The sequence below is a fragment of the Astatotilapia calliptera genome, chromosome 3, assembly GCF_964374335.1.
Source record: "Astatotilapia calliptera chromosome 3, fAstCal68.1, whole genome shotgun sequence".
Classification (NCBI taxonomy): Eukaryota; Metazoa; Chordata; class Actinopteri; order Cichliformes; family Cichlidae; genus Astatotilapia; species Astatotilapia calliptera.
The window spans coordinates 67,465,831-67,480,144 of NC_137424.1; the positions used below are offsets into that span (position 1 = coordinate 67,465,831).

At 41.2% G+C, this 14,314-nt stretch overlaps 2 protein-coding genes across 5 annotated transcripts in view; one reads left to right on the forward strand and one right to left on the reverse strand.

Moving 5' to 3' along the window:
* The window catches only part of LOC113019546 (Fc receptor-like protein 5), a 37,505-nt gene that overhangs the window by 6,389 nt on the left and 16,802 nt on the right, over positions 1–14,314 (forward strand). The window contains exons 1-2 of one of the 4 annotated variants that reach the window (XM_026163303.2): positions 13,906–14,064; positions 14,279–14,314. The exons of the other annotated variants lie outside the window; for them this stretch is intronic. Coding sequence (XP_026019088.2) covers positions 14,034–14,064; positions 14,279–14,314 — 67 coding nt within the window. The 5' untranslated portion in view covers positions 13,906–14,033. Of the gene's footprint in view, positions 1–13,905; positions 14,065–14,278 lie in introns of those variants that run through there. 4 annotated transcript variants of the gene reach the window in all.
* On the reverse strand, positions 1,599–7,517 carry LOC113014804 (butyrophilin subfamily 2 member A1-like). The gene is made up of 3 exons (XM_026156544.2): positions 7,436–7,517; positions 6,237–6,578; positions 1,599–4,437 (listed from the first exon to the last, which is right to left on the reverse strand). Exons 1-3 carry the CDS (start codon positions 7,485–7,487, stop codon positions 4,319–4,321), a joined length of 513 nt encoding a protein of 170 aa, XP_026012329.2. The 5' UTR covers positions 7,488–7,517; the 3' UTR covers positions 1,599–4,318.

Genomic DNA, 14,314 nt, shown 5'->3' on the forward strand with positions numbered 1-14,314 from the left:
GATGTTCAGATCCTGTAAAGTGAGGAAAACCTATTACTCCACCAATAATCCTCCTTTATACACAATGTGTTGGATTTTCTTATAGGAATAAATGGAAATGATCTCTAGGAGTAAATCAGTGATACATCTGTTTATAATCATGTGGTCATTTGAAAAAAGTCTGTTAGTCTGACAGAACTCCGGCTCATGTATGTAGGTAAAGTCACCAGCTTGCAACCTTCTGTCTGCTGTGCCCAGATTAAACCATGGTCTCGTGCTGCCATCTACTGATAGTAAAGTGCAACAACAGGCTGTCCAACTCTAATCTTCCACCACTGAAACTTTAATATCACTCGCGTTTTATGAATGCGGAGCACCGTTTTTGTATCTGATATGGAAGGAAATTCACACTCAAATGTCATAAAATGTCTTTTCTAATTAGTTTTTTGCAGGCGTGTTCACACCTGGTGATCTCTGGTGGTCGTTTCGTTGCCCTGTACCTGTGCATGTGCAATGACAATAAAGTTGAATTCTATTCTATTCTATTCTCAGTGACATCACACAGGATCAGGAGAGCTCAGCTCTTTAAAAAACGCCCTGTCACACCTGTTTTAACTGACACACAACACCACAAAAATCTAACGTCAAATATGTGTTCACATTTTTGATTTAATTAAAGTAATATACACTCACTGGCCACTTTATTAGGTACAGCTTCCTAATATTGGGTTGGACCCTTTTTTGCCTTCATACTGTTTTAATTCTTCGTGGCAGATTCAACAAGGTGCTGGAAACATTTCTCTGCAATTTTTGGTCCATCACTCACTTCCACAATGGCCCAAAGCTGCTGTATTAGATTACGATTTGGTGACTCTGGAGTGTGGGCTATTTGAGTGCAGTGAACTCATTATCATGTTAAAGAAACCATATCACACTCAGGTCGGCTGTGATGTATAACACTCAGTTTGTGTGTCAAGAAAATCCTCCACATGTCACACCACAGGCTGAACTGGTGCAAAGCAGGATGGATTCATACTTTCATCCTACATTTAGATCCTACTATCTAAACGTTGCAGCAGAAATTAAGATAAAAGAGCGTGTGTGGATGATTCAGCACCTACAACTCAGAAGAAGATGACAGTGGAAAAGACTGGAGACAGTTGAGTGTAACAAGTGTTTGTTTGAGGTCAAATGCAGTCTGGAGGAGAGGGGCGAAACAAAAGCAAATATGTGCCAAACATTAATGTAAATCTTGAAACCAGCACATTTAATCAAACTCCCGTTAGCTTTTAATAACTGACTTGGCAGCAACACACACACACACACACACACACACACACACACACACACAAACACAACCCCGTTCAGCTATCTTAGTAAGGACCTTCATTGACATAATGGTTTCCCTAGCCCCTTACCCTAAACCTAACCATAACCTAATTGTAACCCTGACACTAAAACCACATTTTGAGCCTCAAAAAGGCCTTCAAACTTGTGAGGACCGGTGAGTCCTCACAAGTGACTGTTGGTTCTCACAAGTATAGTAGAATGCAGATTTCGGTCCTCACAAAGATAGCTAGACAGGAACACACACACACGCACACACACAATGAATAGAATAGAATAGAATAGAATTCAACTTTATTGTCATTGCACATGCACAGGTACAGGGCAACGAAATGCAGTTTGCATCCATCCAGAAGTGCTTTAGTGATATAGGTATATTACAATATATATTAGCAATAGTATAGATATGTAAGTATATTACAGAAATGGGTCTATTATGGTATGTTATAATTAGGGCTGGGTATCGTCACTGATTTCTAGAATCGATTCAATTCCGATTCACAAGGTCCCGAATCGATTCGATCCACGATTCGATTTAATTCGATTCGATTCGATTCAATTTAAATCTGGGAAATTTTGACAGAAATATAATTCAGATCAGTACATTTACATATTTTTGTATCTATAAAAAGGAAGCTGACACTCGCAAGACTTTATCCAAGCTGTGAGCATCACAGCAGATGCCTTTGTGTCAAAGTAGCTGAAGATAAAACACAGAAAAACATGTAGGTGATTTTCCTGGCCTGGGATTTTATAAAAAATATTCTGCAGTACATCAAAAACGAAAGAAAACCATTAATTAATGAACATTACCTCTGACGTTACAGCGGTTTTATTAGAGACACGGCTAAGCATTTTGCATTTTGAATAATTTTAAAAAGTTTAAATTTGTTCAGTATTGAACAGCAGAAATGAGGTTTTCTTTTCGGAAGAATGTAAAAGGGAAAAAAACAGCGGCCGACAGCGCTGTAAGCAACAGTAGACTTGTGCGTAACAAGCAAGCGAATAATGAAGAAAGCGAAACTGTTCGAGAGAGAGGGGGGGGGGGAGGGAGAGAGGGAGAGAGAGAGAGCTGCACATCGCAATGGAAGCAAAACAGTAAAAGAGTGAATTCATGACGATGTTTATGTGAAGCGTTTGGATCTTCTTTTGCTGCTGGTTCGGTCAATATTGTTTGGAGAGAGATCAAACTAACAGCCTTAGAATCAGCGCATAAAGGGCGTGAACACAAAGCGCGGACCCGGATCAGCAGCTGTCGGCTTTCACTTTCAGCCCCGACTGTGAGAAAGGCGACATCTAACTGATTCTGATCCGCGGGTCACGCCCTGTGTTTAAGTCTATGTGAAGAATCCCTGTACCTGCTCTCATTTACTGTTTGGTGGTTCTTGAAATTTTGTGAGATGTCACCAGAGATTCTGGCATTTCGGACAAAATAAATTTATATTAAAAAATCGATTCAGGATTTTAATGAATCGATTTTACGTTATCCAAGCCAGAATCGATTTTAATCGATGAATCGATTATAAAAACCCACCCCTAGTTATAATGTACACGGTATGAAGTATGTTGTGAATATTCTATAACTAAGTATGTACAGGCTGTAGTGAGTACAAGCTATGTACAGGCTATGAACAGGATATAAATATGAAAAACTATACAGAATATCAAATAAATAACTTTACAGAAATCTGAGATATACAGCTATACAGAAATGGGAACTATGCAAGTTGTAAACAGTTGTAGGATTAAAGATTATTGAATGTACAGAATGATTATTTACACAGAGCTATACAGTAGTGCAGTTAAGATAAGTGAGGGTGTAGATAGTTTCTACAGAGGCTATATAAAGTGCTAGTGGTTGTGAGTGGTGGTTCAGTCCATGTTATTATTATGTGTTTGAGGGTACAGTTGTCCATTGTGGGGGTGTGTATGTTCAGTCAATGACATCTAGTTTGAGGAAACCTGCTGTATTCACATGCAGGACATTTAATCAGTTAGAATCCATTAGTTACATTATTACAGTCTATGACATCATCAAAGCAGACAGTCAGAAAAAAAAGACGGAAAGAAAAAAGAAAAGACAATAAACAGACAGAGCTGAAGTAGAAAAGCACCCTTCTAGATCGTCTTCTGCCTCCTCTGGGATGCCTCAGAACACTAAGTAATCCCTCGTTTTATGGTAAATGGCCTGTATTTGTATAGTGCTTTACTAGTCCCTAAGAACCCCAAAGCGCTTCACACATTCAGTCATCCACCCACATTCACACACACATTCACACACTGGTGATGGTAAGCTACATTGTAGCCACAGCCACCCTGAGGCACACTGACAGAGGCGAGGCTGCCGGACACTGGCGCCACCGGGCCCTCTGACCACCACCAGTAGGCAACGGGTGAAGTGTCTCGCCCAAGGACACAACGACCAAGACTGTCCAAGCTGAGGCTCGAACCCGCAACCTTCCGATTACAAAGCGAACTCCCAACTCTTGAGCCACGATCGCTCCAGGTCATGTGTCTGGAGCTCAATATAAGCTTATTTAATTTTCTTCCAAGAGCCGGGTCATCCCCTCTGTGAATGTTTCCACCTGCTGATTGAAATGTTTTTCATGAATGTCGCGCCACCATGTGTGATACTGCCAAGCTTCTCATCGATGTCTCACATGAATACAGCAGCATTTTTTCACCCTTTAGAAGTGCAAAATATTCCAGTTGCCTTCAAGGACATGGCTCAAATTACAAGTTGTGACTATTTTATGAAGTGGTAATATATTCATGTGCAAGAGTTTTTGTCTTGTTAGTCTGATCCTCAAACACACCAGATACTATCACCATTATCATTTAGTCAGTGGATTTTCTTTTTTTGCCCTGTCCCAGTGCAAAGACTTTCAGGGAAAGTTCTGGACATGTTTCACACTCATTGAATTTCTGTCCATCAGTTCACCTGTCGTTCAGCCCGATCACAGCCCAAGTTCCGACTCTTTTGCTGTTTTCTTTACACCAAATATCCAACAGCAGCAACAATGAGAAGCAGGCTGGAAACTGATAGACCGGATATAAGTCCAACAGATCCGTCCTTCTTCGCTGCTTCCTCCCTGGCTCCTTGTCTTTGAACTGCAGGAGAGAAACAGGTGTCAGGTGTGTTAGGTAGGTGATGAGTGAAGAACAGAACAGGAACCAGCTTCACTGTGAATCATGACCTGTTTCCTGATTCTCACTGAAAACCTTTTCAACCCTCAGCTAAATCTATCTACTGTGGCCTGAACTGGTTTAATGTTGCCACACGGATTGTCAGAGTGACCACAAAGTGACTGGAAAGCTCTGACGATGCTTACTCTGTCAGCTTCTCTCCTTCACTCTCGCTTTCATTACTGTCAGTGTAACACTTGTTTAAAAGCACTCAGGGTAACACAGTGGTGGCCAGCCGGCTGGGGCCATGGGTTCTTGACAGCTTCCTCCCACAGTTGAAAAACATCCACGCGTTAGGTAAACTGGTGAGTCTAAACTGGTATTGATGGTTTTCTGTCCGACTGGGAACCTGTCCAACCTGTCCAGGGTGTACCTGTCTATTGCCTTCTGGCGCCTGGGATAAACTCAACCCCAACCTTGACCTCGAATTTGATGAGTGGAAGTGGGCTGGGTTAAATCTCACCAGCAGGTGGCGCTATTGCTTTGTCTGTTCATAGGTTGCATTGCAATAGCTAGTAGCAGCTAGGCAGAGTCAGAAGCAGGAAATATTTCTCACATGTGCGCTTGTGATGGTTAAAGAGTCATTAATGAACCCAACTCCATCCTTATTTATGACTTTGTGGAAAACACTGCCTCTGAGTATTTTGAGCTTTTGACATGTTTTCAATTATTACTTTCTTTCTGGTACTTTGAGTACAATTGTGATTTTTACAGACGTTAATTTTAAGAAACAGGCTACTATGTAACTTCAGGTCTCATTGCACCTTGTTTAATTTTTATCACTCAGCTATAAAATGTTCATGAGGGATTGTTGTGGACACTCAAGTTTGTGAATGTGAACTTGAGAAGGAAAAGGAATTAAAAATCAATACCATAGCTCTAGTAAAAAATCTCAGACAAGTATAAATCTCAGGGATATCAACCTCAAGGTCAGAGGTCAAATGAAAAAAAAATCCTGTCAGGTGACGTAGGATATTGAAATTGATACCATAAGTGCGTCGACCCTGAGGCTGAGGTACATGTTTGTTGATGTCTGTTAGTTTTACTCTGCTTGCATTTTGAAGGGCCGTCTTAATAAAGTAGACAGCACACCTGTCACTGGTCAAAGAGCTGTCTGTCTGCTTAGCTGTGCTTCACACAGTAGTAGCAGAACAGGAGGAAAGTGGATAGATGCACGTATCTTGGCATTTATGAAAGTTGATATTTTACTAATAAACAAGTTCATCCATACATTCGCTTATCCTTTTCAGGGTCACAGGGGGTGCTGGAGCCAATCCCAGCTGTCATAGGGTGAGAGGTACACCCTGGATAACACACAACAACAGACAACCATTCACACCTATGGGCAATTTGGATTAATAAATGAACCTATCCCCACTAAGTGCATGTCTTTGGACGGTGGGAGGAAGCCGGAGTACCCGGAGGGAACCCACGCAGACAGGGGGAGAACATGCAAACTCCACACAGAAAGACCCCGGCCTGATGGTGGAATTGAACTCAGGACCTTCTTGCTGTGTGGCAACAGTGCTAGCCACCATGCCACCGTGCTGCCTTAAACCAGTTCAATAAATGTATAATCATAAGAGTATATACCTGAAGCCAGGACATGACTAATAAAATGGATGAAAGCAGGAAGAGGGAATTCTTACTCTTGATTTAACCGGCTTGTCTTGCTCATCGAGGGACAAACGGTTACAGAGGACACACTCGAGGCTTCAACTCACCTGCAGGTGTAACTTTCAGCTTGGTTTCCTGCTTCATCTCAGATCTCTGGCTGTGATCTGTTTCATATGAGATGTGGCACTCATATGTTCCAGTGTCGTTAACGGTGACGTTGTGCAGAATGATGGACATTTTTCCACTTTTCATGTTTGGGTCTTCCAGCTCCACTCGACCTTTGAAAGACTCATGCTGGTATGTTTTGTAAAGACGATCTTCCCGTAAGAAACAGACGTAATCGTCTGCTTTCAGGTCACTCTTGGTCCATGCTACCCGTAAGATGTTCCCTTCATGGGGACCCTGACAATCGAGAGTTGCATCCTCTCCAACCTCCACTTCTTTCTCGTCTAAAAGAAAAGAATCCAGAAATACTGCACACCCCAAATTATAGCTGGATTAGTGTTGTTGGTTAGTGCATTACAATCATTCTGGACAGGCTCATATTTGCTACTTACAACCAGCACACTGTCATAGTCCAGTTTTTCAACTGAAAGCTGAAAAATGAAAACACACACACACACACCTTGTGTGTGCCTTTTCTTAGAAATCTTAAAAATCTGCCCACAAATGCAAAAAAAAAAGTGCGAGCGCAATCCAAATGCAAATCAGATAACAGTAGCTGTGACCACAGAGTGAATCTATATTAACAGTAGGCCGACTAGAAAGGGAAGAAATCCCCCACAGCTGTTATTTTTCGGGGAAGTTAAGCAAAGCATTGACGAGAAAAATACTTTAAATAGTTTGAGGTCACGGGCCTCACTGTAACAGAGGAAATCACTTTAATGAATCCATTGTGACTATGCTGTAAAACATTGAAAACAAAAGCCTTTTGTAACAATATTAACTTCAAGCTGTTGCTTTAAGTACACTGTAAAAACTAAACTTCAAATAAAAATGTAGATCACAGGTTATTGTAACAACATTTTCTAGTGAAGGAAAGTTAAAGTAGAAATAAATAAATAATTAAAAACCTTGGCAACATCAAAGAGTCAGTGTGCCTAAAATTAAAAAATCCCACATTCCTCTGAGTCACTGTCTCATATTATTATGTTAACAGCATCATTTCTCTGCAGCTCAGAAACATGTGGATCCACTGGTAACCAACTGAAATGTACAAATGTAACATTACCATTTAAAAAACATGAACCCTTTTCCACAGAAATACCATTAAATAATAACAATGTAAACATGCTCTTTCATTCACCTGCAGATCCAAGAATTAGAGCCAAAAACAGGAGGACTTGGAGAGTGTTCATCTGTGACAGGTGGCTGTAGACGGTGGCGTGATGATAGGAAGCATTAGGCTTTCACACGAATCAGAGGGGGGGACAAAGTGTGGGAGGTTCAAAGGAAAGTAGCGTTTAAGAGAACGTGAGATCACACTTATTTAATGCTCATGATATGAACATGATATGATATAAAAACTGTAAAACATTAGGAATCTGACATACAGTTTAGATGATGTCTCTCATCTCTCAGGCTTTTTACAGGAATTCGAGCTGCATTTGAGAAAAGGCTTCAGGGTCATGTTGGCTTCTATAGATCTGGTGCTCAGGGCCTCTGTGCTGCGCTTTAACATGGCCATTTTCTAGACACTAGTAAGATTTCTTCATGTTTTGTCATCTGCCTGTGTGTCAGTGGTAGACTGCATGATTTTGTATGTTCCTGTTCGGTCTCATCTTCAGAGTCACTCCGTCAGCTCATCTTGGAGTATCATCTTCCTGATTTATTCATGGATGCTGTCCTGATGGCTCAGGTCTTATTCCTAGTGTTGTTGCTGTATTTTTAAAAGTGGCACAAATATGAAAAATAGAAATTCCTCAGGAGGAGGTTGATGGATCTTGTGGTGTGTGGTTTTTGTGTGTGTAGCTTTATCTTAAAATGACTAAGAACAGTGCCGATGTTTTTGCAACTGATGGTGGCTTCTCTGTTTGTCTGTGGCATCACTGAGATGGTCGTGTCCCTAACAGGGCCGAGGCAGGAAAGAGAGCAGGGGCGTTCACACAGTTTCACTTGTCTGTTGTTAACGATTGTGATGGTAAAATGAATCATTCCTGTCACACCAAAGAAATGTGGGTACTAACCATTAAGAACTCTTTGGAATTTGTGTTCACAGGTTTTTCAAAGTTACAGGCCCTCAGAGTGCATTGGAGAGGGGGTTAAACGCTCAAATTTTGACAGCATTTTTGATTCCTCATAAATTGATAAGTTATTCACAGAAACATTCACAACAGTAGTCAAAGCTGGCACATTTGTATTTGAGGTTCATTCATGTGCCTCATGAAGACTCTGAAACTGTCTGACAGACGTTTGGGGATTTTTTTTTCTTCACTGTGGTGAAGAATCGTTTTCATCACTTTCCTTTCTTCGTGTTCCTCCTTTGTTCTCTGTCTTCGGCTCTTCCACCTTTAGCTCTCCACAGTTCTGCATCAGCATCAAGCACACCCGTGGTTCATCACCCCAACGTTCCTCCTCACGAACACAAAGTGAGACCAGAACTGTTTGTTTATTCTTCATCGATCTACAGCCCGACCGATCCAACAGTGTCTGTGGAAGTTTTTTGCCTCTGATGTTTTTTACGACTCAAACCTGAGTGTCATTTCTCTTTAGTTCTGATGTCACCGCTGAGCAACACAAACCTTCTGCCGTCACAGTTACTTTCAGCTGCTCACTATTTTACCACAGTGGAAACTTCCACTGTTTTTAACGTTGGCTGATTTTCATGCTAGGTGCCCTTTGTGACACGACGCCCACAGGATTTCTGTCTCTTGAGTGTTGTGGTTCACATTTGCCTAATAAGTGAAGGCTGTTGAAGTGAACTACAACTTTCTAAGTGCCCAGTTCTTTTTTCATTCTTCACTGTAGTGTGACACAATAATAACAATACAATAATTGATCCATGGAGCCTGCTGAAGGTCTTCCTGAACCTTTTCACCCCTTTACTCTTTTTAAAGCTGCAGTTAAACAAAATTGTGCCCCAGTTTTGAGGGATGTTCATGTTTGACTCATTTCACCACAATTCTGTGTGGTATTTCTACAGAAATGTATTTTCATGTTTCATCCCACTAGCTGTTTAATACTCAGACGTATTTGAATTTCTGTTTACCAAAGAAAATAGGCAAATCAGCAGGGTTGGCACAATAGAGGAGGATGTTAGAGACTGAGTGAAGGAGGCAGATGAGCTACTGTGATGACCCCTAATATGAGAGCAGAAGGTTAACCAACTTGAATTCACCTTTATACATCACAGCTTTATTTAACTGTCCACTTTCACAGGCCTGGTTAGCTGGTATCAAGTCAAGTCAAAGAAGTCAAGGAAACCTTAATTTCTCACATGCAAGTTGCCCTACTGTGAAATGGGACCAGTTGTGTATAATATGAGTTCATGTCAATAAACAACTGGGACACTCTCCTGGGACAGACTGGGAAAAGAGACATGTGGACACAGTTCATTTAGGCGAGGGAGTCGGCATGTTAAATAACTGAAATCCTGTTCCACTCTATGTTCACATCAGGAAATGTGGGTTTCATGTCAACGTCAATGCAATGTCAATGGTAACTTTATTGTCCCTAACGGGAAATTGATTTGCAGTATGTCCATACAGAAATATAAAAAACAAACAAACAAACAGGCAAACAAATAACAAATACATCACATACACACACAAAAATAATATAAGCAGAGCAGAAGGTTAACCAACTCGAATTCACCTTTATACATCACAGCTTTATTTAACTGTCCACTTTCACAGGCCTGGTTAGCTGGTATCAAGTCAAGTCAAAGAAGACAAGGAAACCTTAATTTCTCACATGCAAGTTGCCCTACTGTGAAATGGGACCAGTTGTGTATAATATTGATAGGTTTAGTATTGTTGATTGTCATTTATGCTTAGAAACATTTACTCATATATGCTTAGAAGTATATAATCATTTGTAGATTGAAAGAATGTCTCATCCTAAGAGGTGTATAATTAATTGTGTAGTGATAAGTTGTGTGATCTTTAACAGGCTACAGAGGCTTGGTGTGCATTCCTGGAATGCACACCTGCATCTTGGGGGCATGGGAAAAGTTCGCATCTTGTATTATTGTTTTATGGTAGGATTACCGTACCGTTTGTTCTAGTCTAAGTGCTTTTCTGTTTAGATGAACTGCTGGACTTCCTCACCGGGGGGGGGGGGGGGGGGGGGGGTCTAGTCTACCCTCTTCCTGACCAAGGATGTTATATGACCCTTTGATCAGCAGTACCCCACACACACACACACACACACACACAGGCAAGGTACTCTTTGTGTGTATGTAGACGTCATATGTTAATGAACCTATGCAAATTCATGTAACCTCAATAAAAGGACAGTGGTATGGGAGAACGGACGAGAGCAACTGGGGTCAAGCGAAGGGACGGCGCTCTGTCCAGTCTCTCCCGTGCACGAGTAACATGAAGAACTTGCCTACTTCGTGTCTTGCTTTGCTGTGTAATTATATTGTCTTCAACGTTCCAGCGAATAGGTTTATGCTATAAACCTAACAAATATGAGTTCATGTCAATAAACAACTGGGACACTCTCCTGGGACAGACTGGGAAAAGAGACATGTGGAGACAGTTCATTTAGGCGAGGGAGTCGGCATGTTAAATAACCGAAATCCTGTTCCACTCTTTGTTCACATCAGGAAATGTGGGTTTCATGTCAATGGCAATGTCAATGGTAACTTTATTGTCCCTAACAGGAAATTGATTTGCAGTATGTCCATACAGAAATATAAAAAACAAACAAACAAACAAACAAACAGGCAAACAAATATGTCTGTGAAGGTTCTCAGTCATCCAGGTCATCGTAGTCAAAGGAGCTTGCAAAGAAAAGCATCAAGACTTCTTTAAGTTGCTTGAAGACGTTTCACCTCTCATCCGAGAAGCTTCTTCAGTTCTAAGGTCAAATGGTGGAGAGTCCCTGGTGGAGAGTACATCACAGCTTTATTTAACTGTCCACTTTCACAGGCCTGGTTAGCTGGTATCAAGTCAAGTCAAAGAAGTCAAGGAAACCTTAATTTCTCTCTGCCATCTATAATCCAGTTTTGAGATCCCTTCCCAGACGCCTTAACGCCCACTCACATCCTGGGCCATCTGATCTCAGGAATTCGCATGATAAGGTGGGGCCAGGTTTCACAATGAACTCACCCGAAACTCTGGCTGATTGGGACCCACACCCAGTTTCACACCTTAGCTCAGGCGATTAGAGGATCATCAGGGGGTCCTTTTGTCCCTCTGTGGGGGGTCCCTCCCACTAGGTTTATATCTGGGACTCTCCACCATTTGACCTTAGAACTGAAGAAGCTTCTCGGATGAGAGGTGAAATGTCTTCAAGTAACTTAAAGAAGTCCAGACGCTTTTCTTTGCAAGCTCCTTTGACGAAGGCAAACAAATACATCACATACACACACAAAAATAATATAAGCCTGAGAAAACAACCTAAATTTTATCATCAAAAAAAAAGTGCAACGTGCAGTGGCAACAGCACTTATGGTTAGTGTTATTAACCATGATAATAGAAGTAGGTACAAAAGACAATCTATGTCTCTTTATCTTCACTGCAGGCACTTTGTAACGACGACCTGATGGAAGCAGTTGAAAATCATTAGAGAGAGGATGATCTGAACACAACAGGACAGAGGTGGCCTTCCTCAGCACCTGCCTGTTATAAAAGTCCACAAGCTGGACCTGAGACCTCCCTGAAATCTGACCAGCCACTTTAACCAGGTTGCTGAGTCTGGTCTTATTATTCAAGGACATATTATCATATCAGGCAATGATACAGAAGGTTAAAACAGATTCAATAAAACTTTTATAAAAAAAGAGTCATTTCAGATGAAACATTAAAACCTCTCAACCTCCTCAAATAACCTGAGCCTTTTTAACTGTAGCAGCAAGATGTGGCTCAAAGGACAGAAACTTATCAAGAACAACCCCCAAATACTTATAACTTATAACACAGTTAGAGCAGGATGGGGGGATGTCTTCACATGACGAAACAAACTCATCCACAACAGGTCCATGGGAATCCTCTTCACCGTGAAGGAGGTTTTCAATCACTGTGTCATCTGCATACTTAATGAAATGCCTGTTGGCCTGTGTACTGCGACAGTCATTAGTGTACAAAATATACAGAAGAGGAGAGAGACAACAAGTTGTAGAGTTTTCTCTGTTTGGTCATCAGTGTGGTGAGGGTGGTTTTTGGTGTTTACACGTGTTATGACACATTCAGAGTTCAGGTCATGCCATGTGGTACTACAATGGCCTGTGGCTTTCATAGGAAAGAGGGAGGTGAAATGACAGTTTCCTTATTATAGACTGGCCTGTTGTTGTTAACTGTTTTTATGACATAAAAGTGGGGTTAAAACTAGAATTTCAAACTCTATACAAATACTCAGAAAAATACTCAATAGATGATTCTTCAAATCCAACAAAGGTGTGTATGTGTGACCTTTTGACCTTTAGAATAGAATCCAACTTTATTGTCATTGCACATGTCACAAATACAAGGCAACTGAATGCAGTTATTACATTTTCAACTTCACCATGAAGGTAAATCACTGACAGAATAAGAATTTTTGTTCAACTTTATTCCAACTCGATTCAAAATCAGGGTCGATCTTTATCTCTGTCAGATCCACAGTCAAATCCATAGAAACTGAGTTGTTACATTTAAAGTCACGTTCAAATTTGAAGCATTTGGAATAAAAGAAAACATGATTTACAGACATGACATAAACATTTTTTAATGGCTCAACCAGTGCAGGTCACAGAAAGTCCCTGTCACACTGTGGAAACTCTGTTACTCAGCAGCCTTCATTCAATCACTGCATCCTAGCTGACTGACAAGATTCATATCCTGGGCTCACTCAGAAGCAGAGCTGTTAAACTTGTATGTGTCACATGAGCGTAACTTTAAACAGTATTGTGTCCTCCTGTTCTTTGTTCAGAGTTTAGTTGTTTCTCCTGTGTTTAACATGGCTTTGCCCACTGTAGTGTGTGGTTGTGTGATGGAGTACACAGGTTTTTTGAAGGTCAGACTGCAGGCCGACATCCTGAACAGCAGTGATCTAATTCGTCGTGTTTGAGCGCCATCTGGTGGTGAGTTTGGTAATTGTAAAAGGATGACGTGACTTCTCATGAGCATTGTAGTGTGGCTGATGGATGTTAAGCTGACCTTTTCTCCTCATCTGTCTTTAGACCTTTTTTTCCCCCCGATTGAGGAGCAGAGCAGAGCTGCAGGTGACAGGCCTGACATGTCCAAAGGTAAAAGGGACGAGAATATATTTCAAAGGACCTAATCTGTGAGATCTTCAGTTCTTATCTCCTTTAGTGAGAGAGGCGTGGTCCTCTAGTTGGTCGGAGGGTACCTGCACGTGGCGATAATCCCTGACCCAGATGGTGTAGACTGGAGGTGAAGGGCATCTTCAAACTGAATGAGGACTTCTGTCAGGCTTGGTTAGTCTGTGGAGCTGCAGAGGCACAGAGAAGTATGGATCTGGCTGAGGCTGAAGGAAAAACTGAGGTTTGGGAGGAGTTTAATAAAGCTGTGGAACAAGATTTTCAGTGTCTGTTGGTTTCTAGATTTTATTCATTCATTTTGCTCATGACCTAATCTAAAAAATATGTTTACTGACATGTTTCAGCCAAAGAAAACTTTTTCTCTTAATGATGAGAGGTGGAAACTACAGAACTACCACCCTGTAAGAGAGGAAGGAGGAGGAGGGTCTCGCTTGATGCTAGTGTGGACCGATCAAAGTTCAGTAGCACCTGCAGATGGAGAAAGTTTCTTCACTTTGGCTGCTCTGTAAGTATGCTGTGATGTTTTTTGGTTTCTGAAAAGGATTAAAAAGAAAGGACTCTCACTGTGTTGCTTCACAAACATCCAGTTTGTGAAGACAAAAAGAGAGAAAACCACTTCCTGTTTTCTGCTTCTTCAGTCTGTAGATCGACCAGACTGATGGCGTTGCTGCTTTTTTCCTGAATGTGAAGCTTTAAACTAACCTGTTATTTCTCTTTAGTTTCAACCTCACTGCTGATCTGCACAACAAACCAAG

Bases quoted from the DNA above. Each gene is read 5' to 3' on its own strand.
- LOC113014804 (XM_026156544.2), bottom strand. From the start codon at position 7,487: ATGAACACTCTCCAAGTCCTCCTGTTTTTGGCTCTAATTCTTGGATCT. The intron at 6,579-7,435 runs GTGAATGAAAGA...CTTTTCTTTTAG, and splicing joins TCTAATTCTTGGATCTGCAG to ACGAGAAAGAAGTGGAGGTT. The intron at 4,438-6,236 runs GTGAGTTGAAGC...TCTCTCCTGCAG, and splicing joins GCTGAAAGTTACACCTGCAG to TTCAAAGACAAGGAGCCAGG.